At 41.6% G+C, this 12,137-nt stretch overlaps 1 protein-coding gene across 1 annotated transcript in view; it reads left to right on the top strand.

Moving 5' to 3' along the window:
• CD151 (CD151 molecule (Raph blood group)) overlaps positions 1-11,793 on the top strand; it is a 74,744-nt gene extending 62,951 nt beyond the window's left edge. Inside the window, exons 5-8 of the mRNA XM_077459878.1 lie at positions 2,989-3,093; positions 3,245-3,403; positions 7,865-7,951; positions 10,026-11,793. Coding sequence (XP_077316004.1) covers positions 2,989-3,093; positions 3,245-3,403; positions 7,865-7,951; positions 10,026-10,085 — 411 coding nt within the window. The 3' untranslated portion in view covers positions 10,086-11,793. The remainder of the gene's footprint in view (positions 1-2,988; positions 3,094-3,244; positions 3,404-7,864; positions 7,952-10,025) is intronic.
• The last annotated feature ends 344 nt before the right edge of the window (positions 11,794-12,137 follow it).

Genomic DNA, 12,137 nt, shown 5'->3' with positions numbered 1-12,137 from the left:
TGACTTCTCTAGATTGCTGCATAACGGTCTCTAAAATGTTATCTGATCTTCAGAAGTCATAATAAAGTCAATGTCTTATAAAAAATAAAAATTAAACTGATAGCTGAAACAATCAATTCTTTCGTAGAAAGCATATGCTATACTCTATGATCGCAACAATAGAAGTTGGTTATTCAATGTTTTGGGTTACTTTAGTTGAGGTCAGATCTGCTTCTTTTGCTTTTTTCTTCTCTCTTGCTTGACAATGGAATTTAGTTAATGTGGCATGAGCCAATTATTTTAATGACCCCTTGAAAGAGAAGTGTTTTTTTTTTTTTTTTTTCTGCTCCTCATACTTACCTAGGTGGATGTAGCATCAGACAAATGCTGCAGCCTTCTCTGCACTGAGAACCGAGCGATCAAATACCACCGATGGCTCAGTTCTCACTCCTCCCCGAGCAGAGAAATGCGGACTGTCAGTCAGTGTCGCTGCTTCTCTGCACTCATTGTAGCACTGAGCTGTGGAGGGGCGTCGCGCGGCCATTTCAGCGGCTCACTGAGACTGCCTTCAATCAAGGCAGCTTGCGGATCCAGACTTGAAGTCGGGATGATGCACTGCCTCGACTGATAGCGGTGACGTCAGTGGACTTCAGGCTGCTCTCTGCTGAAGACGGATCACAGGAGTGCAAAACACTCCTCCTGTGACCCATAGGAGGAGAATCCCAGCTCAGGTTGGACTTCTCCTTCAAAGCTTATTAAACTGTAAGGGGTTTCTAAAGAAGTTCTAAAGACTTCAATCTTGGCTCATTACCTTGGAATTGAATAATGTTGCTACTATCATAATTTCAGTCGGAGTTCTACAGTGATTAATATAAGGCATGCCATACAGCCCTCAGACAAAAAGCGAAAAACCCTTTTAGGGAAACAAATATTCAAATCTTATCCGCTGTGACAGAGCTCAAAATTTTCAACTCCTGATTTAGAACCAGACCTTAGGAGTTAAATTGCCACCAGTTGCCCCGCCCATAATCTCCCCCCCCCCCCCCCCCCCTAAATACACCCTTGTAAATTGTCATATCAATAAAATGATTGCTGGTATTTATTTTTTTTTTTCTTTTTTCAGTGTAATAATTACAAATTATACTGGAGGACAGGACAGCCATCAGAAATTTTGGATCCCCTTACACAGCTTTAGACCTGGACCCCCAATCCCCCCCAGACCTAACTGGCAATATTCCCCAGGGCCAACACACTGACCATCCTACCACATCCACCCACTGGCCATCCCACAGTCTTGCAGGCAGCCCCCTCTTACATCTGTACACCCATAACGCAGTCCGCACCACACACCCCCATAACGCGCATAACATTTTGTCTGATCAGTGCTGCAGTACTGATTGGTGTATTCTGACAGCTGAGGAGTTGCTTGTGTGGATGGGGAAATCCCTTCAGTTTTTTTTTTTTTTTTTTTTTTTTTTCAATCAGCTTGCTGGCTGATCAAAACACTGATCCATATGTGATCAGCTTAACTCTAACAGAATGGCTAAAACTGAAGTAATTCCACTTTTTGGATTGGCAAAGTTAATCCCAATTTTAGACCCATTCAAATGATTTTTAATAATTTGGAGCAGGCAACTCAAGTAGGAAATCGCAAGATATAAACAACTCAAGGCTGTTTTGTATGCACGATCAGCTTCATATGTATGCCCAGATCTGATCTGCACCACATAAAGCATTTCGGTGATGTTATTGTCAATGAAGGTGGTTCTAGGTTCCTAGTTACTAAATAAAACTTAGAATTCACAAATGTGTAATCGTATGTGTACTATTAATTTGAGATATAGCACTAGACCATCCTGTTTGGCATTTATAAGCAATATTGTTTTGAATCAAGCCTTTCCAGATGTGATGGAGAACGGAGTTAGACACCTCCATTCCTGGAGGAAGGCAGTTGCACTCAGACGAGTCATGTGAGCAAAGAGCCGTATTATGCAAAAAAAAAGCCCTGTAATGCCCTCCTAGCAGCCAATGGGAATCCCACCATCACTTTTTAAACAAAGGTTGAACTAAAATTGAAGTCCTTATTTTCCTTCATATTTTTTTTTAGTTTTTAGGAGTCCCAGTATGTTTCTACTTAGTTGTAAGAAGCAGCTCTGTCTTTCTGATCTGAAGTCTCATCTGACTGAAGATCAGCTCTGAGTAAGGTGGCAGTTACAATATGACCTGCCCAATTCTTTTACGGAGTTCCTTTCTCCCTTCCCACCCAACCTTGCATGCTGTGTGTGTGTGTATGTATGTGTTTTATATACTTGTGCTTAACTCTTGCTGTGTCCCTGTCTTTCCTTCATGCCGCAGTGTTCTCCGTTCTGCTCACAGGTAACAAATCTTCCTTCCTGATTGGCTGCATCCCACACCCCAAATATTATTGCTTGTCTTTCTAAAGCTCTAGCAACAAAGGTAGCAGATGGTGGCCACATTTCAACTTGCCTTTAGCCTGTACCTATTTTCAGGATTATGTAGATTTGAGAGTTAGATATGTATTAATGTACCGATATCCCATTGGTTAAACGAGTAAGCAATGATCTTGACCAAAAATAGTTGTGTAATAATTTTGGCTCTGTTTTTAGACATTACTAGTGAACTCTTAGGTGTAAACTTCCGTGCCTTTGAAGAATGATCTGTGTTCGGTTTGCCATTCAGAGTTGTTCAAACAGTAAATTCTAATAGAGACCTTTGTGGTGCATCCTATTTGCTTGAATGGGTTGCGTTCGGGAGCGGTACTGCCTATTAAGGGTAAAACGCAGCACAACTGTGCATTTTTTACCATCACTCCCCAGCCCAACCCCCTCCATTTCCAACCCACAAGTTTAAACAAGCCCTTTAAGTGAAAACGGGAGAAGTGATGAGGAATTCTGGCTGTTGTAACAAGAGAGGATGTTTAAAGATTTTTAGATGAGATGTTTTGGGGATTTTTAGATGAGACTGAGCCAAGTCTGTTTGTCTCGGCAGCTCAATGATGAACTGAAGCAAAGCCTAAAGGAAACCATGATTCAGAAGTACAAGCAGCCAGGAGAGGAAAAAGTGACTAATGCTGTAGACAAATTACAGCAAGAGGTAAGGGCAATTTTTTTCTCTTTTATGGTGCATTTACTACTGACTTGGGTATGTAGAAGATTATAATTGTTTGCAGTAATTGGGTTCTAAACGGGGAATCCCCTTGTATGTATTTATGTCTCATGTCAACATGGGCTTTGTTTTCATATAGTTTAAGTGCTGTGGAAGTAATAATTCCCAGGACTGGAAGGAAAGTGTTTGGATTAAGTCTCCTGAGGCTGAAAGGCGCTTGGTTCCAGACAGCTGCTGCAAGACTGTCACTCCTAATTGTGGAGTAAGAGACCATCCTTCAAATATCTACAGAGTTGAGGTAAGACATGGCTCCAACTGTTTTTAAAGAGGTTTATTAATGGTTCCAAGGCATACAGTAACTGAGAAAGTACAGGATACGAAATGCCTTATAAACAAAGTGTAATGACTGTAGGTGCAGCATAAACAATCATGATGGATAATAACTCTGGGGGGGCAGAGTACCCCCACCCCAAACACCAGAGGGGCGATGTACAAACAACGGAAGGGGACGAGAGATGGAAAAAGGGGGGTTCAGCCAGGGCAATGTGTACTTGTGTTAGTTCACACTACTGGTAGGACATGTGAGGGTTTGAAAATGGACACAGGCTAAGAATGGGACCCAGGTGTTCAAGGCATCAGTAAAGCTCATGTAATCTGGCTGTCAGTTCCACTCTCATAATAAGGTTCAGTATAGCCATCCATTTCCATACACCAGGGGTGAACATGGACCTCTAGTGTCTAGAAATTGGTATTCTATTGACAGAGGACAAACCTTACCAGGCAAGCCTTTGCCACTTGAAGGGTTCCCGTGATGATTGATGGGGGGCGCTACCTCCAGGGACTCCAGGCAGTTACCTGCAACACAGGATTAGAGGTCAAGGATTGCCTGCCAGAAGGGGTGACTATGGCTGCATGGCCACCATACGTGAAGCATGGTGTCCTCCTCTGCCCCACATCTCCAGCACTTGCCTAAGTATTGCGGGAATCATTTTGTGCAATGTGGAGGGGCAAGTGGGTAAGACGAGACCTAGACGTTATCATTTGTGCAATGTATACATTTCTTACTGAAGTGCCCTTCTTAAAAAAAAAAAAAATAAAAAAAAATAAAATTGATGACCAATCCACTGTGAAAGGCAAAGAAAAGACCATTTGAATTAGTGTCACAAAAGAAACATCAATTATAACTAGAGTCTTAAGTCAATTAAGATGAGCAATATGAGAATGTTACACACATTTTCATTACCCACCCATAGTAATATTGAAAAAGCAAAAATCTCAAGAATTTTTTTCTGAGGCTTCAGCATAAACCCCTATGACTAAGCACTGAATGGGGAGAAATGTGTTGCAGTATAGTCTAGTCTGTTGGTATGCTTAACTAACAATAAAGCTTAGTCACTTAAAAATAAATCCAGTGGTGGTACAATCTGAATTTTTAGTTGGGTTATTCCACAAATATTTGACTTCCAAAAGTCCTGTAGGATAACTTGTGGCATGTTGGCATCTCTTTGGAATTGGTTACAGGGGTCTACTAGCAGCTCACCAGACTTGAGGTTTTGTACAACACTCTTTGTAAGTACAATTAAACTATAAAGGGTCAGTTCATACATTTACCAGGAAGACTGCTTTCACTTTGTTTTATTTAGAATTTAACAAAGGAAATATAAATGTGCATACACAGCATAAGAAGTGCACCAAAAAAAAAAAAAAAAAGCATTAGAACAGAATCTTAACCCACTGTACAAAACGAGAATGGTATAGCAGTAAAATGCGGCCTGGGTGCATTGCCAACAATACAACATTTCATAGATGAAAAGATGATCTTAACAGAAAAGGGGGAAAAAAATATTATTGAAGCAATGTCACACAGAAATCCATGGTTGCATAGTCAGGCCATTGTAGGTTTCACCTCACCAAATGCTAATTGACAATGGAGGAAGTATTGCTTCCTATGGGGGGGATGGAAAGATGGCAAGATCAGTGGATTGATAAATCGAGAGAGGAAAATGGTCGCCCAAGGCCTAAATAGGGCAAAGAAACAAAATGGAGACATGGAGAAAGAGGAAAGAGAGTTTGCAATTCGGAGGCAAAGGGAGTGGTGTAGAGGAAGGGGAGGAGGTTGCCTCAGAGGCTCCCAAAAGAGATCAGCTAGAGCAGGGTTCCTCAAACTACGGCCCTCCAGCTGTTGCGGAACTACGCATCCCATGAGGCATTGTAAAACTCTGACATTCACAGACAGGACTAGGCATGATGGGAATTGTAGTTCCTGAACAACTGGAGGGCCATAGTTTGAAGACCCATGAGCTAGAGTTCCAGAAAGCTGGTTTTTGAGATGATGTGAGGTGGTTAAGCCAGGTTTGCAAAATGCGTAAAAAAATTGTTGTGCTTCTTGTGAAGAAACGCTGTTGAGTGTACCATGAACATAGCTCTTAACTTTCTCAAAGCTAAGAGCAGGTGTTTTCCACGCCCTTGCAATTGTTTGTTTTATCGCCCAAAAAATGCAGGTAATGAGTGTGCTTTCCTGAAGAGTAACAAAAGATTACAGCGCGCACACACAGTACATTTAACTCCTGCAAGGCTATTTAAAACACCTGAACATATTGAGAAAATATGGGGATTTAGTTACACCATATGGCCAAGTAGTGCTAAGCCCACTGCTATGTCAAATTGCCCCATTATCAGTGGGTCCTACGCTTTCCATAGAATGGAAGATCCTGCTTCTCTAAACAATGGGAGAAATACACTCCCCTATATGGGAGAACTAAAAGACGACTCCTATAACACAGGTGGACACTAATAAGAGGCAATGATGGTGGGGTGCTCCAGCCCAAAGGGATTTGGTCAGAATCCATACAATAGACAAAGATTGGGGGGGGGGGGCACATCCTAAAAAAAAAATGCATCAAATATGGAAAAAAAAGATTACAGCGCACACACCTTTTGCGATCGGTTTATGTAAGTGTACTTCCTAAGGGTCCTTGCACATGTTGGCGTGGAGGCCTGTCTTAACCAACATGTACACCAATATACCACAAGGGGAGAAACAAACAAACAAAAACACGCTACCAGATTTCCCACCTCAGCGCTACAGGTTCAAGAATCAATGCCAATAAATATATAATTTGCACTTAAAAAGCAGCCACTTAAAAATAACTTAATAAATAAAGATATAAATGATTAAAACAATTTCACAATCACTAAAAAGCGATTAAAATTCATTAATCAAAGCGGCGCTCCAGTCAACACTCATGTACATAAATAGTATATACATATCAACCTACTCAAAGTAGTGCTGCTAAACAGAGTATTGAATACAGAGATAGGTGTTCGGGACATAAATCAAGTCCGTGAAAGAACTGAAAATAGGTGAGTTTTGTAGATACAATAATCGGTAAGTGCACTCCACACCGTTATCCTCCACATGACCCCCTAAGGGTTTGAACTCAACAGATAGACAAATTCAGCAAGCCTTACTCCACCAATCAAATCCCAGCCTCCACCTCTGGTTCAAATTCCAGTCATCCGAAATAGCAGTAGTACATGAAAAACAAGCAAGCAGACTCCACATCGAGCAGATCTGTTTGATTCGTTTTGAGTAAAAAAAGTTCCATAAAAAGTATATTCTACACAAATCACCGTCCGAGAGCCAGGGAAAGCCTCCCACATCTTGCGCCAATCCACAGGGTCCAAGACCGTAATGAAATCTTTTACCCATCTTGGACAGTAAGATGGGGTTTGTGTCCCAGTGTTCTGGATAGAAGAGTATAGCAAAGAGATAAGGCCCTTGAGTCTTATGACAGGTCTGACACCTAGTCACAAAGGCTGTCGATCGCAAGGGATGATCACAATTTCTAGTCGGAGATTCTAAAAAAAAAATGATTTTTTTTTAATTTTATTTTTTTAATGGCAAAATTGTTCGCATTTACCAGGAAGATTGACCCGCATGGTCACCATATAAAGCAATATTCGCCTGCATCTTCAGTGGTGCTTCCTGTATATTGCACCCTGTTTATAACCCAACCAATGTGACGTTCACCACACGTTTACTAAAAATCTTACTTTGCACATTTATTATGCCGGCCATACACGATGCGAATTCCGAACGACCCGTCGAACGATAAACGAAAGCGGCACTCACAACAACATGCGAATGTGCCATCAATTAAGTACGAAAATCGTACGTTAAAACACTGTTTTAACGGGTTTTTTTTATTCCGTGTTGCGTTCGACCATTCGTTCGTTGTTTTATACTTTCCAGAGATCGTGCGCAGTTCATTTTCTTATGTCAAATCGTCCAACTCTGCCATTAACGATACGATTTTTGGACGATTTTTGAAAAAAAAACCAACATGTTGGATTTGTCAATTTGCCCTGTCGTACGAAAATCGCATGTCGCGCATACCACACTAACGATACGAAAATCGGTCGATTTTACTTTCGCTCGGATTTTCGTTCGGAATTCGCATCGTGTATGGCCGGCATTAATCTGAAAAGTAAGGTGTTTTTTTTTTTTTTTTTTTTTTTTTTTTTTACAAGGCATTTTAACGATCTGGAAGTTTAGGAACTGTAAAACATGGTGCAGTTGGCACCCATGTATTACCTTAAACCTAAATTCCAGGTATGGGAGAGAAATATACACACATACAACATATATGTTGTAATGTGAATTCAACATTCACCATAATCTGAATGCGGTTAATGTGTGGTGAATGTGGCTGTATTCAGAATACAATTTTTACATTTTAATATTTTTTCATTCTAGGGTGGCTGCATCACCAAACTGGAATCCTTCATCCGATCTCATCTGCTTATTATTGGTGCAGTGGGATTAGGTATTGCCTCTGTACAGGTACGTTTTTCAAAAATGATTACCGTATATACTCGAGTATAGGCCGACCCGAATATAAGCAGAGGCCCCCAATTTACCCCCAAAAAAACTGGCAAACTTATTGACTCGTGTATAAGCCGAGGGTGAGACATGCCTGTCCATCCCTGTGTGTGTGTCCGTCCATCCCTGTGTGTCCGTCCATCCCTGTGTGTCCGTCCATCCCTGTGTGTCCGTCCATCCCTGTGTGTCCGTCCATCCATCCCTGTGTGTGTGTGTGTCCATCCATCCATCCATCCCTGTGTGTGTGTGTGTCCATCCATCCATCCATCCCTGTGTGTGTGTGTCTCTGTCCATCCATCCATCCATCCCTGTGTGTGTGTGTCTCCATCCATCCATCCATCCATCCCTGTGTGTGTGTCTCCATCCATCCATCCATCCATCCCTGTGTGTGTGTGTCTCCATCCATCCATCCATCCATCCCTGTGTGTGTGTGTCTCCATCCATCCATCCATCCCTGTGTGTGTGTGTCTCCATCCATCCATCCATCCATCCGTGTGTGTGTGTCTCCATCCGTCCATCCATCCATCCGTGTGTGTGTGTCTCCATCCATCCATCCATCCATCCGTGTGTGTGTGTCTCCATCCGTGTGTGTGTGTGTGTGTGTGTGTGTGTGTGTGTGTGTCCAGCCTACCTGTGTCCCGAGCCTTTGTCCCGAGCCTCCGTCCCGTGTCGTGCCTTGCCTTCGTCCCGTCCCGTCCCGTCCCGTCCCGTCCTGTCCCGTGCCGTGCGTTGCCTTGCCTCCGTCCCGTGCCCTCTTCGTCGGCGGCCATTGTAAAATTCAAAAGCCGCGCCTCCTCCTTCGCCTGTGATAGGCGGAACACTGAATTTCCCAGCAGCCTGTGTTCCGCCTATCACGGACGTCGTATCATCCTCGTCCGTAGTACGAGGATGAGCGGATGCCCGTGATAGGCGGAACACAGGCTGCTGGGAAATTCAGTGTTCCGCCTATCACAGGCGAAGGCGGAGCCGGAGGCGCGGCTTTTGAATCAGAATGGCCGCTGTCTGTCTGCTCGACACGCTGATCGAGCGGGCAGACAGCGATGACTCGAGTATAAGCCGAGGGGGGCACTTTCAGCCTCAAAAAAGAGGCTGAAAATCTCGGCTTATACTCGAGTATATACGGTACTTTAAATGGTGGTAGGTGTCAATTCTAGCTGCATTTCCCTTACTGACTTGGTAGACATAGCCTTTCAGTCAAGGTCAGATGTTCACACTCCAGATCAGTAAAACTTCTGAATTGGAGCCAAACTAAACGGGTGTCGCTCATCCTTTTTTCCTTTTTCTTGTGGACCCCCCCTTTCGGACTAGGAGGTAATCGGACGTAAACTGATGCACTTCTGTTTTACATCTGCCTGCCTATAGACTGATATTGAGCTTTCTTTCAGATCCGCATGAACAATTGACAGGTGGATCTGATCAGACCTTCCATGTGAAGGGCCCTTAAAGTTGACCTGCTCCCTGATTGTTATGCTTCTACTGGTGCTTATGCTGATAGCTGCAACTGAAGGTTGTAACACTGTTTTCTGCAAGCGTTGCCCCAGGAGAAACCTAGTATAAACATAAAAAAAATAGTGTCACTGTCACTCACTGAGAGCAGTTGGGCTCTTTATTGCAGAAGAGGTATGCAATGTCTCTTCTACAAAAAAAAATACACCTACCTGCATGCTTGTAATGTTCTCCAGCATGTAATCTGAGCTGCGCATGAACAGCTCAGCTTAGGTTGCCAGCCCGATTCCCTGTGTGCCAAGATGACTGTCACATGCACAGGGGTCACATCATTCTAGCCAGTAAAGGTGGCCAAAGGCTGGCACATAGAAGAAGATGCTGGAACCAGTGAGGAATGGTTCCACTTTAAGGCATCTCATGAAAAAAGTGGGGTGCTTGCATATCAGGGCAGTTTTCATTCAAAACCACCTTAAAAAATCTGTTTGAGGTTGCTGTGGATAACTCCACTTTTCCGTTTCCTCCACATTGCTGCCTAACAAAATGTATTTTTCCTACTTTTGTAACAATTTTTTTAATTTTTTTTATTTAGCTATTTGGAATGATTTTCACCTGCTGTCTGTACAAGAGTTTAAAGTCCGAGCCGTATTAAGATGGCATTGGACTCATCCATTGCACTTCCTCTACTTTCAAAACAACATCTGCTGCCTTAATAAGCTCCTTTGGAAACCTAGAACGAGTTCAAGACACTTTGTGAACGTGACATAATCTGCTTTCAACATCTAAACATATAGGAGCTTCTGTGTCGTCACAATAGCATGACATCTTTTTCCTACTTTGATTTCATTTGTTTCTTTGTGCCAAGCAATGAAGTACATCCACTGCGCTCCAGGATATTCACGTGTTACCAGCTTCTTGGTCTTGACCAAATTTTGTTGATCTTGTGTATGAAGAACAGCCAACAGGCACCCTAATAATTCCTCAAAGTCCTGCAATTAGAACTTGTGCTTTTACCGTGTTCAGACTGTTCTGACACCGCTTACATTTTATTCCTATAAACAGCCTTTGCTTTTTAAACCAAATGGTTCTGCAATGGACAGTCCGTGTTCATGGATTTTGGTATTATTCTGACATGCATATGCGGTTATGAAACATGCAGTACTAATGATTTATAAGATTATTTTCTTTGGTGCCATTATAGTAAGTGTAAAAAAAAATGATGTGATTTAGTGACTTATGGAAAATGTGTGCCTTTTATTGAAGGGAGAAATATCAAGCAACCAAATTACATGTCATTCCTGACAGTTTATTTGCCACAGTTACCTTGTGCCTTTTTTTTATTTTTTTATATGAATTGAAAACCTACCATGTAAAACAACCAGATAATTGTGTGATCTGGTTGTTTTATCACCTTAATGTGTATGTCAAGGGGAAAAAAATTTCAGAACATCTTTGGAATACATGCACATTGCACGTTTTTATCCCTTTTTAAACACTTGCAAGTACAGAATAATAACTGTTGATGTGCCACAAACAACACAGCTATATTATATAACCTATATTATTATAACCTATATTCCTAAACATGTGGTGACAGCCCTGCCTACTTAATTTCCAATGAATTACAAAGAACCCAGATCTCCCCTCATCTCCATAACCCATCCTTTTGCATAGGTAGAGAGCGCAAGAAGTTATCAGCTCACAAGGTTTTTAGAAAAATCAACACTTATTAAACAGATATAACAAAACCCTTTTCAGTGGTATATTTAGCAGAAAAAAGGGGAGTAAACAGAAGTAGTTCATTGCTACAGTTAACATACACTTTAATCATTTTGTATTTTTTTCATGAAGGGAACTAGTGTTGCTTTTTGGGCGGGTTTTAGCAACACTAAGGCTACTCTCGCAATGGGCGTTGGTTAGCCTTAAGGCTTCTGTGTATTAAAAAAAAAAAGTGCTGTATGAATGTGTCAATTATTTGCACAGAGCAGTGATTCTTCACCGTAATTTGCTTCTTTATTTCCTAGGATTGTCAATGCCATTTTCTGGCAATACATGGTATTTTTCCTGAAATACCTCCTTTAGACAATATACCGCTTTATTTCTACTAGATACATGATGATCCTAGGAAATCAATGTATTAAGCAAAGCACAGTGAAGATTTGTTGCGCCCTTGCAGATTTACACATGCGCACAGCAATTTTTTTCATCCACAGATTTTTAATTGTCTAGTAGTAGCCAATGGGCATTCTGTCAGTTTTTTTTTTAATATTATTTTGTAACTTTTTAATCAGTCTTTATATTTCTGAGACTGTATTTTATTTTAGCAATAAAGATGAATTGCAAAATGTTTTCAAACGGAATACTTATGATCTGATCGGTCATTTCAGGCTTGGGGCGGAGCAGGAGTGGTCTGCATTTCTGCAGCGTCATGAGAATCACTGATTAGGAAGTCTGCTCTTTGCAGCAAAATGTCATTCCCCCTCAATAGTTTTAAACTAAAATATTTGCAGTTCTTATAAGCTCCATGAATCTCCGATATTAAATTGCTGCACACATTTAATACCCTTTTTTGCATAATCCAAGTTTATAGCTATGAATGTGCTGCATAGCATTTAAACATTACAAGCATGGATTTTATAAGCTCAGTTGCTAATCTTGCTCAGTGATGGTGCAGGGGTCCTGTCCTAGAGCACCATTGTTGATT

This window comes from Lithobates pipiens, unplaced genomic scaffold, assembly GCF_037356315.1.
Source record: "Lithobates pipiens isolate NorthernLeopardFrog02 unplaced genomic scaffold, aLitPip1_a1.2 Scaffold_10, whole genome shotgun sequence".
In the NCBI taxonomy this organism is placed as follows: domain Eukaryota; kingdom Metazoa; phylum Chordata; class Amphibia; order Anura; family Ranidae; genus Lithobates; species Lithobates pipiens.
The sequence above is the reverse complement of the archived record's forward strand: the minus strand, read 5'-3'. Positions and strand labels throughout refer to the sequence as shown.